Source organism: Lichtheimia ornata (assembly GCF_029851405.1).
Source record: "Lichtheimia ornata isolate CBS 291.66 chromosome Unknown scaffold00049, whole genome shotgun sequence".
Lineage (NCBI taxonomy): Eukaryota > Fungi > Mucoromycota > Mucoromycetes > Mucorales > Lichtheimiaceae > Lichtheimia > Lichtheimia ornata.
In genome coordinates, this window is record NW_026695369.1 from 74346 (window position 1) to 89389 (window position 15044).

The window sequence follows — 15044 nt, forward strand, 5'->3', positions numbered from 1 at the left end:
AGGGGGGTGTATGTTTGTGAGTGATCTCTAACGATGCCTTGGGCTTACACGTGAATAAGCAAATACGCCAAGAATGACCACACCAAGGAAAGCAATGGCTGCTGGTAGCATAAGTTCTTGTGGGAAACCCGTAGCTGATCCATCATTGGAATAATAGCCCAAGTCACTATCATCGCTATCATACCTCCTGGAGCTACGCTTGGAACGACGTTTACTACGACGATGACCGCTGCTGCTATGGCTTCGCTCCATGTGTCCATTTTCAAGGTGTGGCATATACTTTACAGCTGGCTCATCAGGCACGGGTGACATGGTACTGGCAGCCGTCGTTGATCCATTTGGAAACATTTGTACAGGAGAATCTACACGCACAGGTGTATCGGGTTGGGATGCAAGACCCATAACAGGTGTTGTTGTGGTGGTGGTAGTACCAGCAGCTGTGGTTGTACGTGATGCTTCGGGTCGACTGGAATCATGCACAAAAAGCTTCACTCGATCCTGCCCAAGTTTACGTGCCAATTGTACCGAATCTTGCAGGTCGGCATCCGATGTGATCAATACCTCATCATTTTCATCATCCAAGTAGGATACGGTTAACCAATCTTCATTGCCATTATCAGCATCCGAGGGAATATGTTCACCAATCACTTTTCGTCGAATGGTCTCAAGAAGCTGATTATAGTTGTTGATAGGTGATGTAAATCGATGGGTCTTGCCACATGCAGAAGTAAACTTGAATGCAAATGTGCCATCACCCGTCATACCACGGCTGCTATGTTGTCTCGACATGTACTGAGAAGATGAATGTGCAGAAAGGCTGTCCTCGTTATTGGCCACCATGCTAGCTGACTCGTTGGGAGTAATCTCAGGGAATCCTTGTAGCTGTGAAAAGGATGCAGAGGGTTCGGGTGAAATAGCATTCAAGGCTGAAGGTGCGTGATGACCAGGATGATGAAGGGAAGAAAGAGGGTCCGAAGATTGAGATTCGCTCTCTCCAGCATCAGCACCAAAACTATCCCAAAATCGTGACCACATTGGACCCTCTCCATCATTGCCTTGTATACTGTGAATCTATATACAAAAGCATTTAATATCCCTTTTGTATTTTGGCACCCTGTTTTACCACTCATACCTGCTCCAATGTTGCATACGTGAGCCTAAGAACATCAACCATTCCAACAATTTCTTCATCCTCCAACACAGGTAGGTTCAAGAAATGACCATCTACATGATTACGATGAGTATTGGTTGACCAATAGTGGGGTTCCCTCGTCGTCGTCCATTTACTTACCATACATGCGATGTAGGGCATCCATGATTGTGGTACGAGGGGAAGCCGTCTCTGGGTGAGGAGTCATGACACGTGATATGGAGCATGTGGCAGGGTTTAATCCAGTTGCAATCACTCTCAAAACAACGTCTTTGCTATATGGATATAGTATTAGTAGCTGTTGATGTGAATCGATTAAAGCAAACTTACGTGGTGAAAATGCCTGTCAAGCCTTCACGATCGGTAACAAGGACCGCTGTGGTATGTTGTTCCTTCATCAAACGAGCTGCGTCATGTACTGTGGTCTTCATGAAAGCTTCAACGGGTGGAGAATCAGCCAACACGGTGCTTAGATCGGGACATGACATGCGGTCACGAAGGGCTTCCATGTATTGCACAAGCTGAACAGGGCTGTTATTCCATTCTCGCTCAACACCTTCAAGAGCATCGTATAATTTGCGTGAAGATCCATAAGCTCGTTCCATCTTGTCCACTGCTTCGTATAAGCACTTTGTAATGTCCAACAAGCCGAAGATGTCTCCTTCTTCGTTACACACAGGCTGTTAATTTTTTGTTTTCCGTTGTTAGATTATTGAACCTTAACCACAGTAAAAACCGCGCCACTCTTGTTACCAGATACTTACCAGATGTCGGAAACCTCGAGACACCATCAAGTTGAGTGCATCAGTTGCAGATGTATCGGATGTCACGCACATGGGTCCTTGTGTCATGATTTGGGCTACAGTAGTCGCTCTATTATTCATCGATACTTAATATCCTACCAAATCATTATACGTGTTTTCAACCTTGATTTACCTTACATCCAGAGATTCGGCAACCACGCGATATGCTAAATCTTTTGCCTAAATCAAAGTAAGTCCTCACATCACCATACCAACCACCCCCCTTTGAGTTATTCTTACCGTAAAAATACCACTGAGATGATCCTCTTCATCGACAACAAGGACACAATCGCTTCGTTTGGCTGCCATCAACTGAGCTGCTTCAATAACAAGTAGGTTTTCCTTCACCGTCAAGGCTTGAGAAGGTCGTAGAGCTGACACTGTGCCTGGGATTTTGCGCGTTTGTCTAGCACGTGTTGATCCATGACGCTTTTTGGATAACTCTTGTTCAAGCTTTCTACGAATGGCCTATAAAAAGAGGATAGCAATGTCAACGAACAGAGCCATGGCAGCATTGAAAGACGTTACCTCATCTCTTTTTGACTGACGCTGACGACTGATAACGGTGCTCTGATCAGAGTAATCGACACGGGACCCGGAATGTTTGGTCATGTTAAACAAAGAATATGAGAGGAGAGAAAGAGGACAACGAACAACGACGACGGCAACAGCAGGCCAGGTGGACCTCTCTTAACGCGGAGATCCAATGGCGACGGATTGGACCCCACAACCTTCCGAGGTGTGCAACGTGCAACATTATCCACCCAAATAGAGATACTCTCATCTGCCCAACATTAAAAGCTTGTAAAAGTATCACTTTTTGAAATGCATTGCTCTTCATTTTCATGTGTGTTGCCTACTTGTAAATGCTTCTATTGCTATCTTAGGTGCCCTGAATAATGTCATGTATATCATCGGGTACCAGGCACCGGTCAACATTAGCTCCGATGTGAGCGTGCATAAAATGAGTTTTTGTTTACAGACATCTTTTTGATGAAGCATGAAACATTCCAATGCATCCTAATAACCAATCATGCTTGCTTTGAATATCAACATGATGTTTACAATCCAAATACTTGTTTTATTATACAAAATGTCTATGGCTCAATCTTACGGTTGCTATCCATAAAGTACTTGACCGTTTCATCGGTAACCTCAGATCTCCGTTTCTGGAAATCACCAACAATCTTTTGCAGAACCTCAATACAAATCTTCTTGATCTCGCCAGTCATCATTTCACCCGATTTGTATGCCTATAAAACATTGGGTCAGATACTCAGCCTACACATTTGCATATAAAACATAACATACATCATGGATCCGCTTAAGCTCATCATCATCTTCAAGGAAGAAGCTCAAGTATTGGTATGCGACATCAACTTCGGGATTACCACCATTGGCACGGTGTTCCTCAACAGTAGCTCCACCACCAGAGAAGGCATAACGATTGATCTTGTTCTTGATCTTGTTAGCGGTATCAGTCATGAAGATGGCAGAGGAGTCAATGGAAGCGCTCATCTTGGTTTGAGGACCCTGAAGAGCAGGGAAGAAACGAGCGTGGATCAAGGATGGCTTGGGGTACTTGAGACGTTGAGCAACATCACGAGTGAGACGGAAATAAGGATCTTGATCAATAGCACAGGGGATCAAACAGGGAATGTCCTTCTTGCCACCAAAGATGTTAGGGAACGAATTGGAGAAGGATGGTGCAGCTTGAACAGCAACAAAGTGGAACTTGCCAACAGCATCACTGGAAAAGAAAACGCCCCTCCCCTTGTTAGATCAATGCTTCTTCCCTTTGTCCAATCTACTTACGTGTCCTTGAAACCAAAGGTAGCTCTTGACTGATTAGCGGTAATACAACGAGAGATACGCACAATGTTGTGATAGAATGGACCACTACATAATGTATAAGAACGATGTCCCTTTTGCATCCTTCTTCCTTGACTTACCCGACAAAGTCCAAATCGGAAAAGATGAATGTCTTTTCAGGCTTGAATCCGCAAGCAATGATATCCTTTGCGTTTTGGTAGGCATACTCGTTGGCTTTTTCAATGGTAAGATTCTGCTTGAACAAGAACTTTTCGTCATCGGTCAACTGGATCACAATGGGTACATCAAAGACGTCTTGCAACCATCTATTTCAATGTCATTATGAGTAATCCCATGTCAATTTTTTTCAATGAGAGCACCTGATGATGGCTACTTACTGGCAAAAGATGAAAGGAACCAAATGGCCAAGATGCATGGAATCACTCGAAGGACCACGACCGGTGTAAAGATAAAATGGCTTCTTTTGTTCATATCGATCCAAGATACGGTTCAATTCTCTATACAATGAACGGAATGCATTTCTTTGTTAGTACCTGGACCCATTGTCTCTGCCTGAACAGCCCCCCTCCTCCTGTACTTTCAGTAGTTGATCGCAACCCATCGACCTACCTGTGAGAGAAAAAGGTACCACGACGCAACAAGACATGGGGCTTACGACCGGTCAATGACTCAAAGCGTTGGAGGAGTGCTTCATCAATGGCGCGTGTGCCGAATTGCTCAATCAGCTTGTTGTAGTCAATGGCTTGCTGGACACCGTCGACAACAGCTCCTTCGACTTCCCAAGGGGTTACGTTTTGTTCGGCAGTGCTAGCAGGAGGTGCCTCGTTTTCCTTGATGCTAATGTCGGCCACTTTGGCGGATAGGTCTTCAGGCATGGTAAAGAGGGGGAGAGAGAAGAGAGGTAGTTGGTTGTTGTGCCATCTCCACCAAAATCTTTGCTGGATTCCCGCTCCTCAGCTAATGCCCCCACCAACAACAGCTAAATTATCGAATGAAACATCCATGGTTGCTTTCATTACACCACCCTAATAGAGTCATCCATTTCTACAATGAAAACAATTGCATGGTACACTTATCAAATAGATATTGAAATATTCTTTCCTCATTTGAATGTGTGATTTCATTATGCCTTACAGCTACTATCAAGCTATTGTCTCTATGTCCTTTCATTAGAAAACAACATTGGTCGCAATGACTACGCCTTGAATTGCTGATTCAATCAAAACTTATCATGTATTGCTTTGGTACATAGCACAATTGAGTGTGTTGATCGTATGTTCAACCTGAATGGATCTTCTCCTTGCAGGAGCAATAACAATAAGGAATCTTACGGATCGGTATTACAGTAGTTGAAGGCATTTCCCCAACCCAAGGAATGATAATATTACTCGTTAGCACGCTGAATAATGCAATCAAGACACCATGCATAGTCCGAGGCTATTGCGGAGTGAAATATGATCACACACATAATACACAAGCAAGCAGTTTACGCCTAAACACTGGGAGGCATGTTACTTTCATCTCGGGTGGAGTGAACGATTCTCTCTCTCTTTCTTTCCCTCTCTCTCTCTCTCTCTTCAATCAAACATAAAAAAAGTCATTCTTTATATTACCAAAGAGACACCACACAAAGAAGATTCAAATTCACTTTTCCTTTCTTGTACCACCTTCAAGTCAATTCTCTCTCACGCATACTCACCCAACCCATATACGTCCTTGATCACCTCTTCAACATTTTGTTCTATATACGCGTCCAACTATTATAATACATGAGCACTGCCACCGAATGGTACAAACGTTTTGCGTAAGGGAACCGAATCTGGACACTGCTTCCCACGTGGGACCTCTTCACCGAAACGGCACTCGATACTCATGAACACCCTCTTTTTGCAATGTAGACAACGACATGAAAACATTCAGCATTCACTTGCTGGTGCAGGAGCTGGTGTTGTCTCTTCAGTGGTCACTTGTCCTCTCGACGTTGTCAAGACACGCCTTCAAAACCAAGGGAAGGCTGAAGCCGGTGTCATCCTCTATAGAGGCACCTTCGGTAAGTGCATGGATACATACATACATATACAACGAAGCATGTCATGATTGATGTGTACATTGTAGGCACCCTCTCTAGAATTTGGAAGGAGGAAGGCATTCGAGGCCTGTATCGTGGTCTTACACCTACGGTGGTCGGCTACATCCCGACCTGGGCAATCTACTTTACTGCATATGATTATTGTAAAGCACGCTATGGCAGGAACATGGGTAATTGATTTGGGCAATGTGTATATGCATTCTCTGCGACTGAGAAACCTTCTTCCAATTGCGATAGATGCTGACAAGGCTTGGCTGGTCCATATTGCATCGGCGATGTCAGCAGGAGCAACATCCAGCTGCATGACTAACCCTTTGTGGTTGATCAAGACACGATTAATGGTATGTTGGGATATAGTGTATGGGTTGAAAGGATATCGTAACTAAAATACCAGTATATAGACTCAAAATGAAAGGACCGCGTATCGATACAAGAGCACGTTGGATGCATTCATCAGCATTGGGCGTCGGGAAGGCATTCGTGGTTACTACAAGGGATTAGGTTCATCACTTTTGGGCGTGACACACGTAGCAGTTCAATTCCCACTCTATGAGAAGCTTAAAACTTATCTACGTAAGTACATATGGGTCATGGTGGTGATGACGATGGTGATGGCCTGCTTATTGATATTGATACGTTTGAATAGACGTTGATGCTGGGTCTCCTGGATCACTAGCCATTCTTCTCGCTTCTTCCTTATCCAAAATGTCGGCTAGTATGGCAACCTATCCACATGAAGTAATACGAACACGGTTACAGAACCAATCAGTCAAGCCTTTCAAATACAAGGGGATTTTTCATGCCATCAAGGTTATCATGGCAGAAGAAAGCATTCGTGGATTCTACAAAGGCCTTCCCACCAACCTATTGCGTACAGTACCATCATCCGCTATGACCATATTGACATACGAGATGCTTGTCCGAGAGTTGAACGCATTGAAAGATCGGTGACTTGTAATCCAGCCTATGTACCCACAAACCCATCATCAACGTCATTCATCCTCCAACTTTATATCAATTCATTATTCTCAACTATCACCCAACCCATGTTGTGTATCCACGCACGAGACTATTTATCATTTTCCTCAATACAATGCCCAACATTCGCATCTTCAATTATCAATCCATATGGTGGAGTTAATCGTGAGAAATTTGGTGAAGCTAACCTTATAGTACAAGTGTATATATCATCTTTTTATCAATTGAAAAGAAAACATAAAGGTACAAGAGGGAAATGGGGAATCTACAATGGCAAAAGTATACTCAGGGGAGAACGACAAAAACAAAAAACGACAATGAAGGGGTACAGATCCTGCTGTTTGGAAGGAAACAAAAAAGATACAATACAAGCGGGATAAGTGTGTGTGTGTGTGTGTGTGTGTATGTGGTGTGTGAATGTGGGTGTGTGGTAGGAGGAAGGAAGAACTAGTTCTTTTTATGCTTCTTCCTTGGGTTCAGGATTAGTAGTGTTTTGAGCATGTTGATACTCTTGACGTTGTTCTTCGTTACGACCAATCATATCATCTTGCACATCATTGTCATCAAGCTTGTGATGGCAAACATAGACGAGCACCATACAAACAGCTGCTGCTGCTGAAATACCCGTGTACATCCATGTGAGCTTGGGGTCCACAGCAACCGATACAAGGGCAAAGGCCAAAATGGAAGCAAAGCAGTTGGTGAGCAAGAACAGAGCCATGACAATGGATTTCATCGACTCGGGTGCCTTCTTGAAGGCATATTCGTAACCAGTAATGACGGCAAAGATCTCTGACAAGGCAATGAAAAAGTAGGATGGAATCTGATACGCAGCTGAAATCCAGTTGGGGCCATCAGGATGATCATAGTTGGGAGCGGTTTGATAAATCTTTGCCTGGATACCAGCAGTGTAGCCCATGGCAACAGAAGCAAACAAGAAGCCAAGGACGATACGCTTGATGGGGCGGAGTGGGATACCAATACGACGAAGACCTGGGAACAAGAGCTTGTCGGCAAGGGGCACCATAATGACAAGAGCAATTGGGTCAATGTTTTGCATGATATCGTTTGGTACGCTACCCGTCAACATGGTACTGGCTTGCGAAATAAGGTTGTTTGTCATTTGGGAGTAGCACAACCAATAAATGGGATACCAGCAAAATACAAGGCATGCACGCATGGTACGCTTGAGCTCGTCAACAAAGACATCATCATACGTGACCGTGATGTGAGGATGTGTTTCGGCAAGGTTGGATGGCTTTGCAGCATCGATACCTTTGGTCTTGCACTTGAACCACGAGATCCAAAAGACTTTGAATGCTTCAACGAATACAGAGCCACGAGGAGGTGTTTGCACATAACGTTTACGACCAAGGATAATGACGAAGATACCAGGGATAAACATCAATGCAGGAAGTAAAAAGGCAGGCCAAAAGCCAACGTTCTTTTCCAATTCGGTGGTGGCAATAGCAGACAAAGAACCGATGTTGATACCCTATCATTGTGCAAAAGAGTTGTTAGCATACAGCGTAAATGTAAATATGAAGTTGGTCTTACCCAATAAAAGTAGTTAAAGATTTTTTGGTAAGTAGCTTGAGGGGATACAATAACACGGTCTCCATTTTTCAATGTCTTGATATAAGGAGTCTTGCTTCGATATTGCTCAGCGACGAGTGGTGATACGTTGGCCTTGATACCACCAGTACCAAGACCGATAATGATGATAGCAACGATGTATCCAGGGAAGGATGCACCTGAAGCGATAGCCATGGGGATGGATGTACATACGAGGATGACCAAGCCAACTAGGTAAATGAAAGCAAAGACGACAATGGTCTTGTACTTGCCCAAAAATTGGTCGGCAACGATGGCACCAATAATCTGAAGATTGCGTCAACGATAAGTATAGAGTTCAAAATTGCGCCATTTCCAATGAAGCTTACAGGTGTGATATAGCACCAAAATTGAAAGAAGGTATTCAAAGCGGTAGCGGTTTGTTGACCTTTACCCATGGCACCAGGTTGGTCGGCAGGATCTACAATGTAATTTGTGTTAGACATTTCATGACACGTTCGCTCATAAAGGATGATAAAAGAAACGTACAATCCACAGGATCGGGATACTGAATGTAATTCTGGAAAGGACCACTAAGACCGTAGTAGGTAAAGCGCTCACAAAATTCGATAAGAATAATGAGATATGCAGAATAGGGGATGGCATCGGTGACTTCGCGCAAGTTTTTGTAATCTTCTTCAGTGGGCTCTGGGCCATTGTAATCATTTTCGGCAAGAACGGATTCCCCGAGCTCGTATTCTTCCTTGTAACCCTTCACGGATACGGATGTGTCTGTCACCTGGACATCTTGCTCAATTTTTTGGTCCATGGGTGAAGAAGATGGCTGCCCCGATTATTGCCGTAGCGGAGGAGAGAGAGAGGTGTTGGTTGGTAAAAAGAGAAAAGAAGAAGGAGCAATTACCAGCAAAGCAATTGGTAACTATATACCGAGCGGAACCGTTGCTGTCTTTCGTTTTTTGTTTTCCCTTCAATAGCGGACTATGCTATATACTAAGACAGGGCAGAAATATTTTAGCCTGCTGGTGACAGGTGATTCGTGCTTGAATGCTTTCCCTTCTTACTGGTTGAATATGACTTCTATAAATGAGGAAGAAACAACGAATCGCGTCGCCCAATTGAACATGCATCATGTACTACAACTATATTCAAAACCTACCTGTCAGGGTTCTACATAAGAGTACATATTATGACATCGGCTTGTGACCCCATTCAGAGTATTTGCTCAAAAAAGGTAAACGATAAGATCGGATTGTCGTGAGAAAGCGGAGCCACTTTTGCCTACATCCGAAAGCTTACTTTTGACTATATTCCTTGGCATTATTCTCTCTAATGACGTGTAGGATATACCTATAAGATGTGTAGTGGTGTGTTACAGCGTACTGGGGATGCTGCAATTAAACACTACAGGGGGGAAATAGGTGGTGGATAAAAAGATTGGGTTCGTGTTGGCAGCAATTGACAAGGCGGGAACCAGAAATGGTTATTGATAACAGATGATTAGGCTCCAATCATATGCAAACGGCAACGCGGTCCGCCGAGAGCAAATGGTAACCGTAATTCATCCGATAGTTGTCAATAACAGCCGCTACCTAGCTTCTTGTATCCTTTTACTGCATTATGATAAAACATCGATAGGTAATGAATTGCAATTTTCTGCAAACATGGCAAAGGTGGTACAGATGAACACTTAGCATAATGATGCGTGGGAAAGTTATCACAAAAAGGGATCTCAAGGTTGCAAGCTTCCCTTGATTTGGATTACGCAAATCGTTTTGTCGATTTATGTCCCGCTCGTCATGACTCAAATGTTTGATTGGTTCACATCCATCCGCCATCGGCCGATAAAATACCACTGCCGAACTTATGGTTGATGACATGGAAAGAGATAGCTGCCCATTTGGGAACAGCTTGGATGAATCTTATTGGAATACGAACATCAAAAGCAACCATCATTCACAAAGCGCGTTTTCATTGTCCAAAATAAAGACATGAAGGAGACATGCTCAAAGAGCCTTTCATTGTTTAAAAGATTATGCATAGCAGAGCTATGAAGCAGTACCATGAAATCCCAGGGAGGGAGGGAGGGAGGGAGGGGATAGTCAGCTTCTGCATGACACTTGCACCGCCACGTTTTACTCTTCTTCACAACCGACCCATTTCAGCAAAGGAGTGCATAACGCCATCATGTCCAACCGCTTCGTGTCAAAACTGCAATGCGTCCCTCAATGAGCGGTAATTAGAAAGCTTCAGCTTGTTGGAAACGAGAAAGGAGTACCAATTGTTGTCTACATGTGCCCTTGGTTGCAGCCCTTCCAAGCTCAAAGTACAGACGCCATTTACACCGTGACAGATACAGCTTCCTTTGACGCCAACCACAAGGACGATACGTTCTTTGGGATGCAAGGCAATAAGGCAGCAATAGCACCTCTTCTCGACAGCCTCAACAACAATCACCCTTCGTGTCGTCAATATGGCTTCAGCAGGTACAAGATTCATATGCATGAATGTATATTACATGGATATTCATGAATCAGTTAGGGTTGGCTATGGGGACATTATCAAAGGACAACAATGCGGTGTACCTTCAAATGGACGTGATTATGGCTTTCTTCTGCCAATCGCCGCTATCTTTGCATCTGGAACAGCTTCCTCAATCGAAAGAAAGAGATACAAGGATTGTTGTTGACTTGCTTCGTTATCGATGACAAAAGGAACGAGGATTACTAGCAGAGAGGTAGGCATTATAGTACCATTGCACATGAGAAGGTTTTCTTATTCCTTTTCGTACGCAGGAAGAAGCTACGTCAAGGAACGACCATGGATGGTAACCATCGATACAAGCCGATAATGAAATAGGGTTAGTATGGAGGGTGTCCATCATGTATCAGGTTGTTTAATACATGTGATCATGTAGATGCTTGGGGATTGACGATGCAGCAACCTACCTACCCTCACCTCGACGTTTGTTATGGATGGGCAATGTTATCGATGCAGCAAATGGAATATCCGCCATAGCGATTCTATCCAAAGCGAAGCTTATTCACCACATGTTCATTCACATCGAAGCTGCGCCACAAGAAAGATAGAGGAGCAAACAAACAACAAATGACGCCACCTAGAAGCAGAGCATCAACACTTTCCATTGTCTCTTTGGTCACGGGATCATAGTGACACACGCTTGTACACATTTGCACATCACCGACCTTTTTCCCCTGCCCTGCATCATCATCCGTACCAATCCCTATTTCTCGAAATGGACCCCAGCAACATCTTTTTTGTACATGGATTCATCTTACGTGTGATTGTATTGTCATCATGCCAATAAATCTTGCCTCGGGCGTTATGATAAGGTATCACTGATGGAAGCATTTGAAGTAGTAAATTGGGGCTGTGAGGATGAGCGTGGCGCATACTCGTTAATTTACCATTTTAGGAAGTCGAATCAAAATCAAAGCTTGTGTGTGATGATCTCAGCTTCTCTCTCTTCTCATTTTTCTTTTCCTTTTTCTCGCTCCCCACAGCCTCCTTCCTCGAACGCTACTGTCAGCCCTTGTAGATCGCAACATGGCTCAAGAGGAAGGCGATACCCGTAGCTACAACTCCCACCAAAGCACCAACAATAGCACATCAGCCCTTCATGACGATAATACCAGCAGACGGCGGAAGAAAGATGATGATGCTGCATCAACCAACACAGAGGTACTTTTATACCCATCCATGATCCATGATCCCACATTCGTTAATTCATATTGGGTATAATAGAAAAGCAAATCTGAAAAGCTGATGGCTCGTATCTCGGGTGTGCGTGATTTGCTAGGCGTCGTCTTTTTGCCTATTCTCAACGTCATCTTCACAGCCGCTATGATGGGCCTTTTGATCTATGCATATTCCACAGCGAATGGGAAACCTTTGGATTATACAATTGGCAGCATGGGTGTTCCAACATTTGTATCCCTGATCACTACACTTCTTAAAATGGGTGTCATGGGTGGTATTGGCTAGTAAGTTTGAAGCTTCTTGGATATGGGAAATTACAACGATTCAAATGACTGTGTACACAATGTAGTGCTATCTCGGAGTACAAGTGGGTGCGGTTCCAGAATGGTGGTCAGCTCAGCTTACTTGATGTGTACGATGCTTGCACACGTGGTGTTGGAGGTTAGCATTATACATCCACCTTCTTGTCCTTTACCTTTGTTTAATTGATGATGGGTTGTTGAATAGGTGTAATTCGTGTGCTATTATCGATTCGAATGGATACCATCCTTATTCCAGCTGTCATCTTCCAAATTGGCCTTATTGCTTTGGGACCAGCAGCACAAGAGATTCTTGCAAATTACGATGAAACAGTTATATGCTATGTTGATCCTCCTGGTCGACCATTGAATGTCAAAGCCTACCACACTTGGCAGTGGTACAAAGTACCACAACCACATCGTGCACCACAGCTGAAGGGTGTTAAGCAGGATTATATGCCCAAGCTTGGATTTGGTGCATCATCCGCCAATAGCACCACTGGTCTTGTCAATTACAGATACAACTTGTACTCGATCAATACTACTTGGCACGACATAGCAACCATGCGCACTGATATTGATTGCGTGACAGGATCCTACGCAGACACACGTATCATTAACGACCAAACATTGAATGTCAGCACGCTGAGCGAGTACTTTGGAAGTGGACGACCGATCGATGTCCCACGTATGTTTTATGCAGAGTCAATGTATAATCGTACGCATTATGATCGTGAACGATTTTCCTTTGACATGTTTGAAACAACTGGCTATCGTCCCGAAGATCGACCCTCAGTGGGTGACCAAACGGTTGTCATCGTAACCGAAGGCCGACAAGCAATCAGTAGCAGCTTAAACAATCCTGAAGAAGAAGCAACGGTTGAACAATGCACCTTGCGATCCTATATCACCAACAGCACTATGGTCGAATCCGGCACACTGAATGTTGAAATTCGACCTACGTGGGAGAACAAGCGTTTGATTGATATCGACTATAACAGGCTGCTGAATGGCGATGTCCTCGATTTGTCCTTCTCTGAAACAGGAGACCACACAAGTGATAATGCCTATGCCTATCAACTCTCTCTCATTGCCACCATGACCGATCCCAAGAATGTCAAGTTTCACCAAAAGTCAGCTGATCGATGGGCTACGGCTGTGCCGGACAATGTTGAAAACGTGTTTACCAACTACATCAGAGATGGATTCTACATGAGCGATATTTTCATGACCTTTTATGCACCTGAGGAGCAAATGCCTTCGAGAGTTATCTATGGCGATGCTTGTTTCACCAACGACACAACATACAACTTTGATCAAGGAGCCTATTTGGGCTTGTCGTTAGCACCCATTGTGCCACTTTCGTGGTGGGTTGTATTGTGGATCATTAGTTTATACCAAACCAACGGCATATCACGTGGAAATTCACAAATCGCTTTGATGGCAACAGGCCTTACACATCGCGTCTCAGATCGATTCAAAGGATTTTCTCATACGGGTCAAGCTCAACTTTTCAGCCGTGCTTCCAAGGTGAAGGCTTGGTTTGGCGAAATTAGACGCAGCGATGGTCGTCGTGGTCACGTTGCTTTTGGTCTTGAAGATGAAATCCAGCCCTTGCGTGTAAGGAATCAACGCAATGATGAGGCAGCAGCATAAAATCATCTTTTACTTGTACCATTATTTTTATACCTTACTCATAATATTAAAAGAACCCATACATTTGTTCCACTTAATAAGGAAATTGTCATTCTACAATATACAACATCATGATCTATCAGCTAATAACCTCTTCCTCCCATTCCCAAACGCTACCCAATCCACTACATGTGATCGGTTCCTCTGCTCCAGCCCAACATTTCATCATTCAATGGACTTGATGCGAGAGGATTTGAATGACCAACATTGGAACAGGGAACATGTCGGTCCATGAACCATATAACCTACTTACGTTCCTATCCGTTCATCCTCTCTGCTACATTCGGACGCTCGCATTCAATGTTTTCATAATGATGGATCTTTATTAGAGCAAAGGTGATCAGCGTGCTCAAGAGCATCTTGTGTGAAAGTTTCAGGTTCAACAGGGGGAAATGATAATATCAAGGTTTGATGTACAGTGTTCATGCATTTGTGGGGCAGTGTCTGATCTATTTAATTCCACTTCTTCCACTCTCAGCTCTTCCCTCTTCCTCCCATTCCCAACTGTTGGCCCATTCAAGTACATACAACTACCACCTGCGAACGATTGTTCTGCTTTAAGCCATCATGTCAATCCTACACTTGTCTTGATCCGATTGTCTTTGACTGAATGGCAAGCCCATGGCGTATACACGACCTCCTTGTCAATCTAGTGCAACAACACACTCTCTTGCATACTCCTTTGCTACAATCAAACGAAACAGCAATCATTCCAGCAGCTGCTATTAGCAAAGTCTTTACTTCATTGTCTCAAACAACGTTCACAATCTTGTCACTCTACTACAACACACGCTCTCTTGCACACTCCTTTGCCGCCACCAAAACGTAGCAGCAGTTGCTGTTAGCAAGGTCTCCATTGTCTCACGTTACTTGCAGCATCCTGCCTTACAGCCATTTTGCGTGGA

The 15044-nt window shown here is 43.9% G+C and overlaps 5 protein-coding genes across 5 annotated transcripts; 2 read left to right on the top strand and 3 right to left on the bottom strand.

Annotated features, from left to right (window-relative positions):
* Nucleotides 1-27: 27 nt before the first annotated feature.
* On the bottom strand, nucleotides 28-2565 carry O0I10_008887 (uncharacterized protein; the record flags this gene model as incomplete). Its single annotated transcript, XM_058488888.1, has 8 exons — nucleotides 28-1071; nucleotides 1133-1224; nucleotides 1292-1425; nucleotides 1481-1830; nucleotides 1915-2023; nucleotides 2087-2133; nucleotides 2194-2421; nucleotides 2482-2565. 8 exons carry the CDS (start codon nucleotides 2563-2565, stop codon nucleotides 28-30), a joined length of 2088 nt encoding a protein of 695 aa, XP_058340308.1.
* Nucleotides 2566-3050: 485 nt separating this feature from the next.
* Nucleotides 3051-4661, bottom strand: O0I10_008888 (tryptophan-tRNA ligase; the record flags this gene model as incomplete). The annotated part of the gene is made up of 6 exons (XM_058488889.1): nucleotides 3051-3206; nucleotides 3265-3703; nucleotides 3769-3852; nucleotides 3906-4091; nucleotides 4164-4283; nucleotides 4396-4661. 6 exons carry the CDS (start codon nucleotides 4659-4661, stop codon nucleotides 3051-3053), a joined length of 1251 nt encoding a protein of 416 aa, XP_058340309.1.
* An 894-nt stretch (nucleotides 4662-5555) lies between these two features.
* Nucleotides 5556-6826, top strand: O0I10_008889 (uncharacterized protein; the record flags this gene model as incomplete). Its single annotated transcript, XM_058488890.1, has 6 exons — nucleotides 5556-5590; nucleotides 5685-5836; nucleotides 5902-6045; nucleotides 6113-6216; nucleotides 6277-6448; nucleotides 6522-6826. 6 exons carry the CDS (start codon nucleotides 5556-5558, stop codon nucleotides 6824-6826), a joined length of 912 nt encoding a protein of 303 aa, XP_058340310.1.
* Nucleotides 6827-7310: 484 nt separating this feature from the next.
* O0I10_008890 (uncharacterized protein) lies at nucleotides 7311-9236 on the bottom strand (the record flags this gene model as incomplete). The annotated part of the gene is made up of 4 exons (XM_058488891.1): nucleotides 7311-8348; nucleotides 8411-8734; nucleotides 8797-8888; nucleotides 8957-9236. The coding sequence occupies 4 exons, from the start codon at nucleotides 9234-9236 to the stop codon at nucleotides 7311-7313; spliced, it is 1734 nt and encodes a 577-aa protein (XP_058340311.1).
* Nucleotides 9237-11992: 2756 nt separating this feature from the next.
* Nucleotides 11993-14100, top strand: O0I10_008891 (uncharacterized protein; the record flags this gene model as incomplete). The annotated part of the gene is made up of 4 exons (XM_058488892.1): nucleotides 11993-12127; nucleotides 12191-12429; nucleotides 12495-12586; nucleotides 12653-14100. The coding sequence occupies 4 exons, from the start codon at nucleotides 11993-11995 to the stop codon at nucleotides 14098-14100; spliced, it is 1914 nt and encodes a 637-aa protein (XP_058340312.1).
* Nucleotides 14101-15044: the final 944 nt, after the last annotated feature.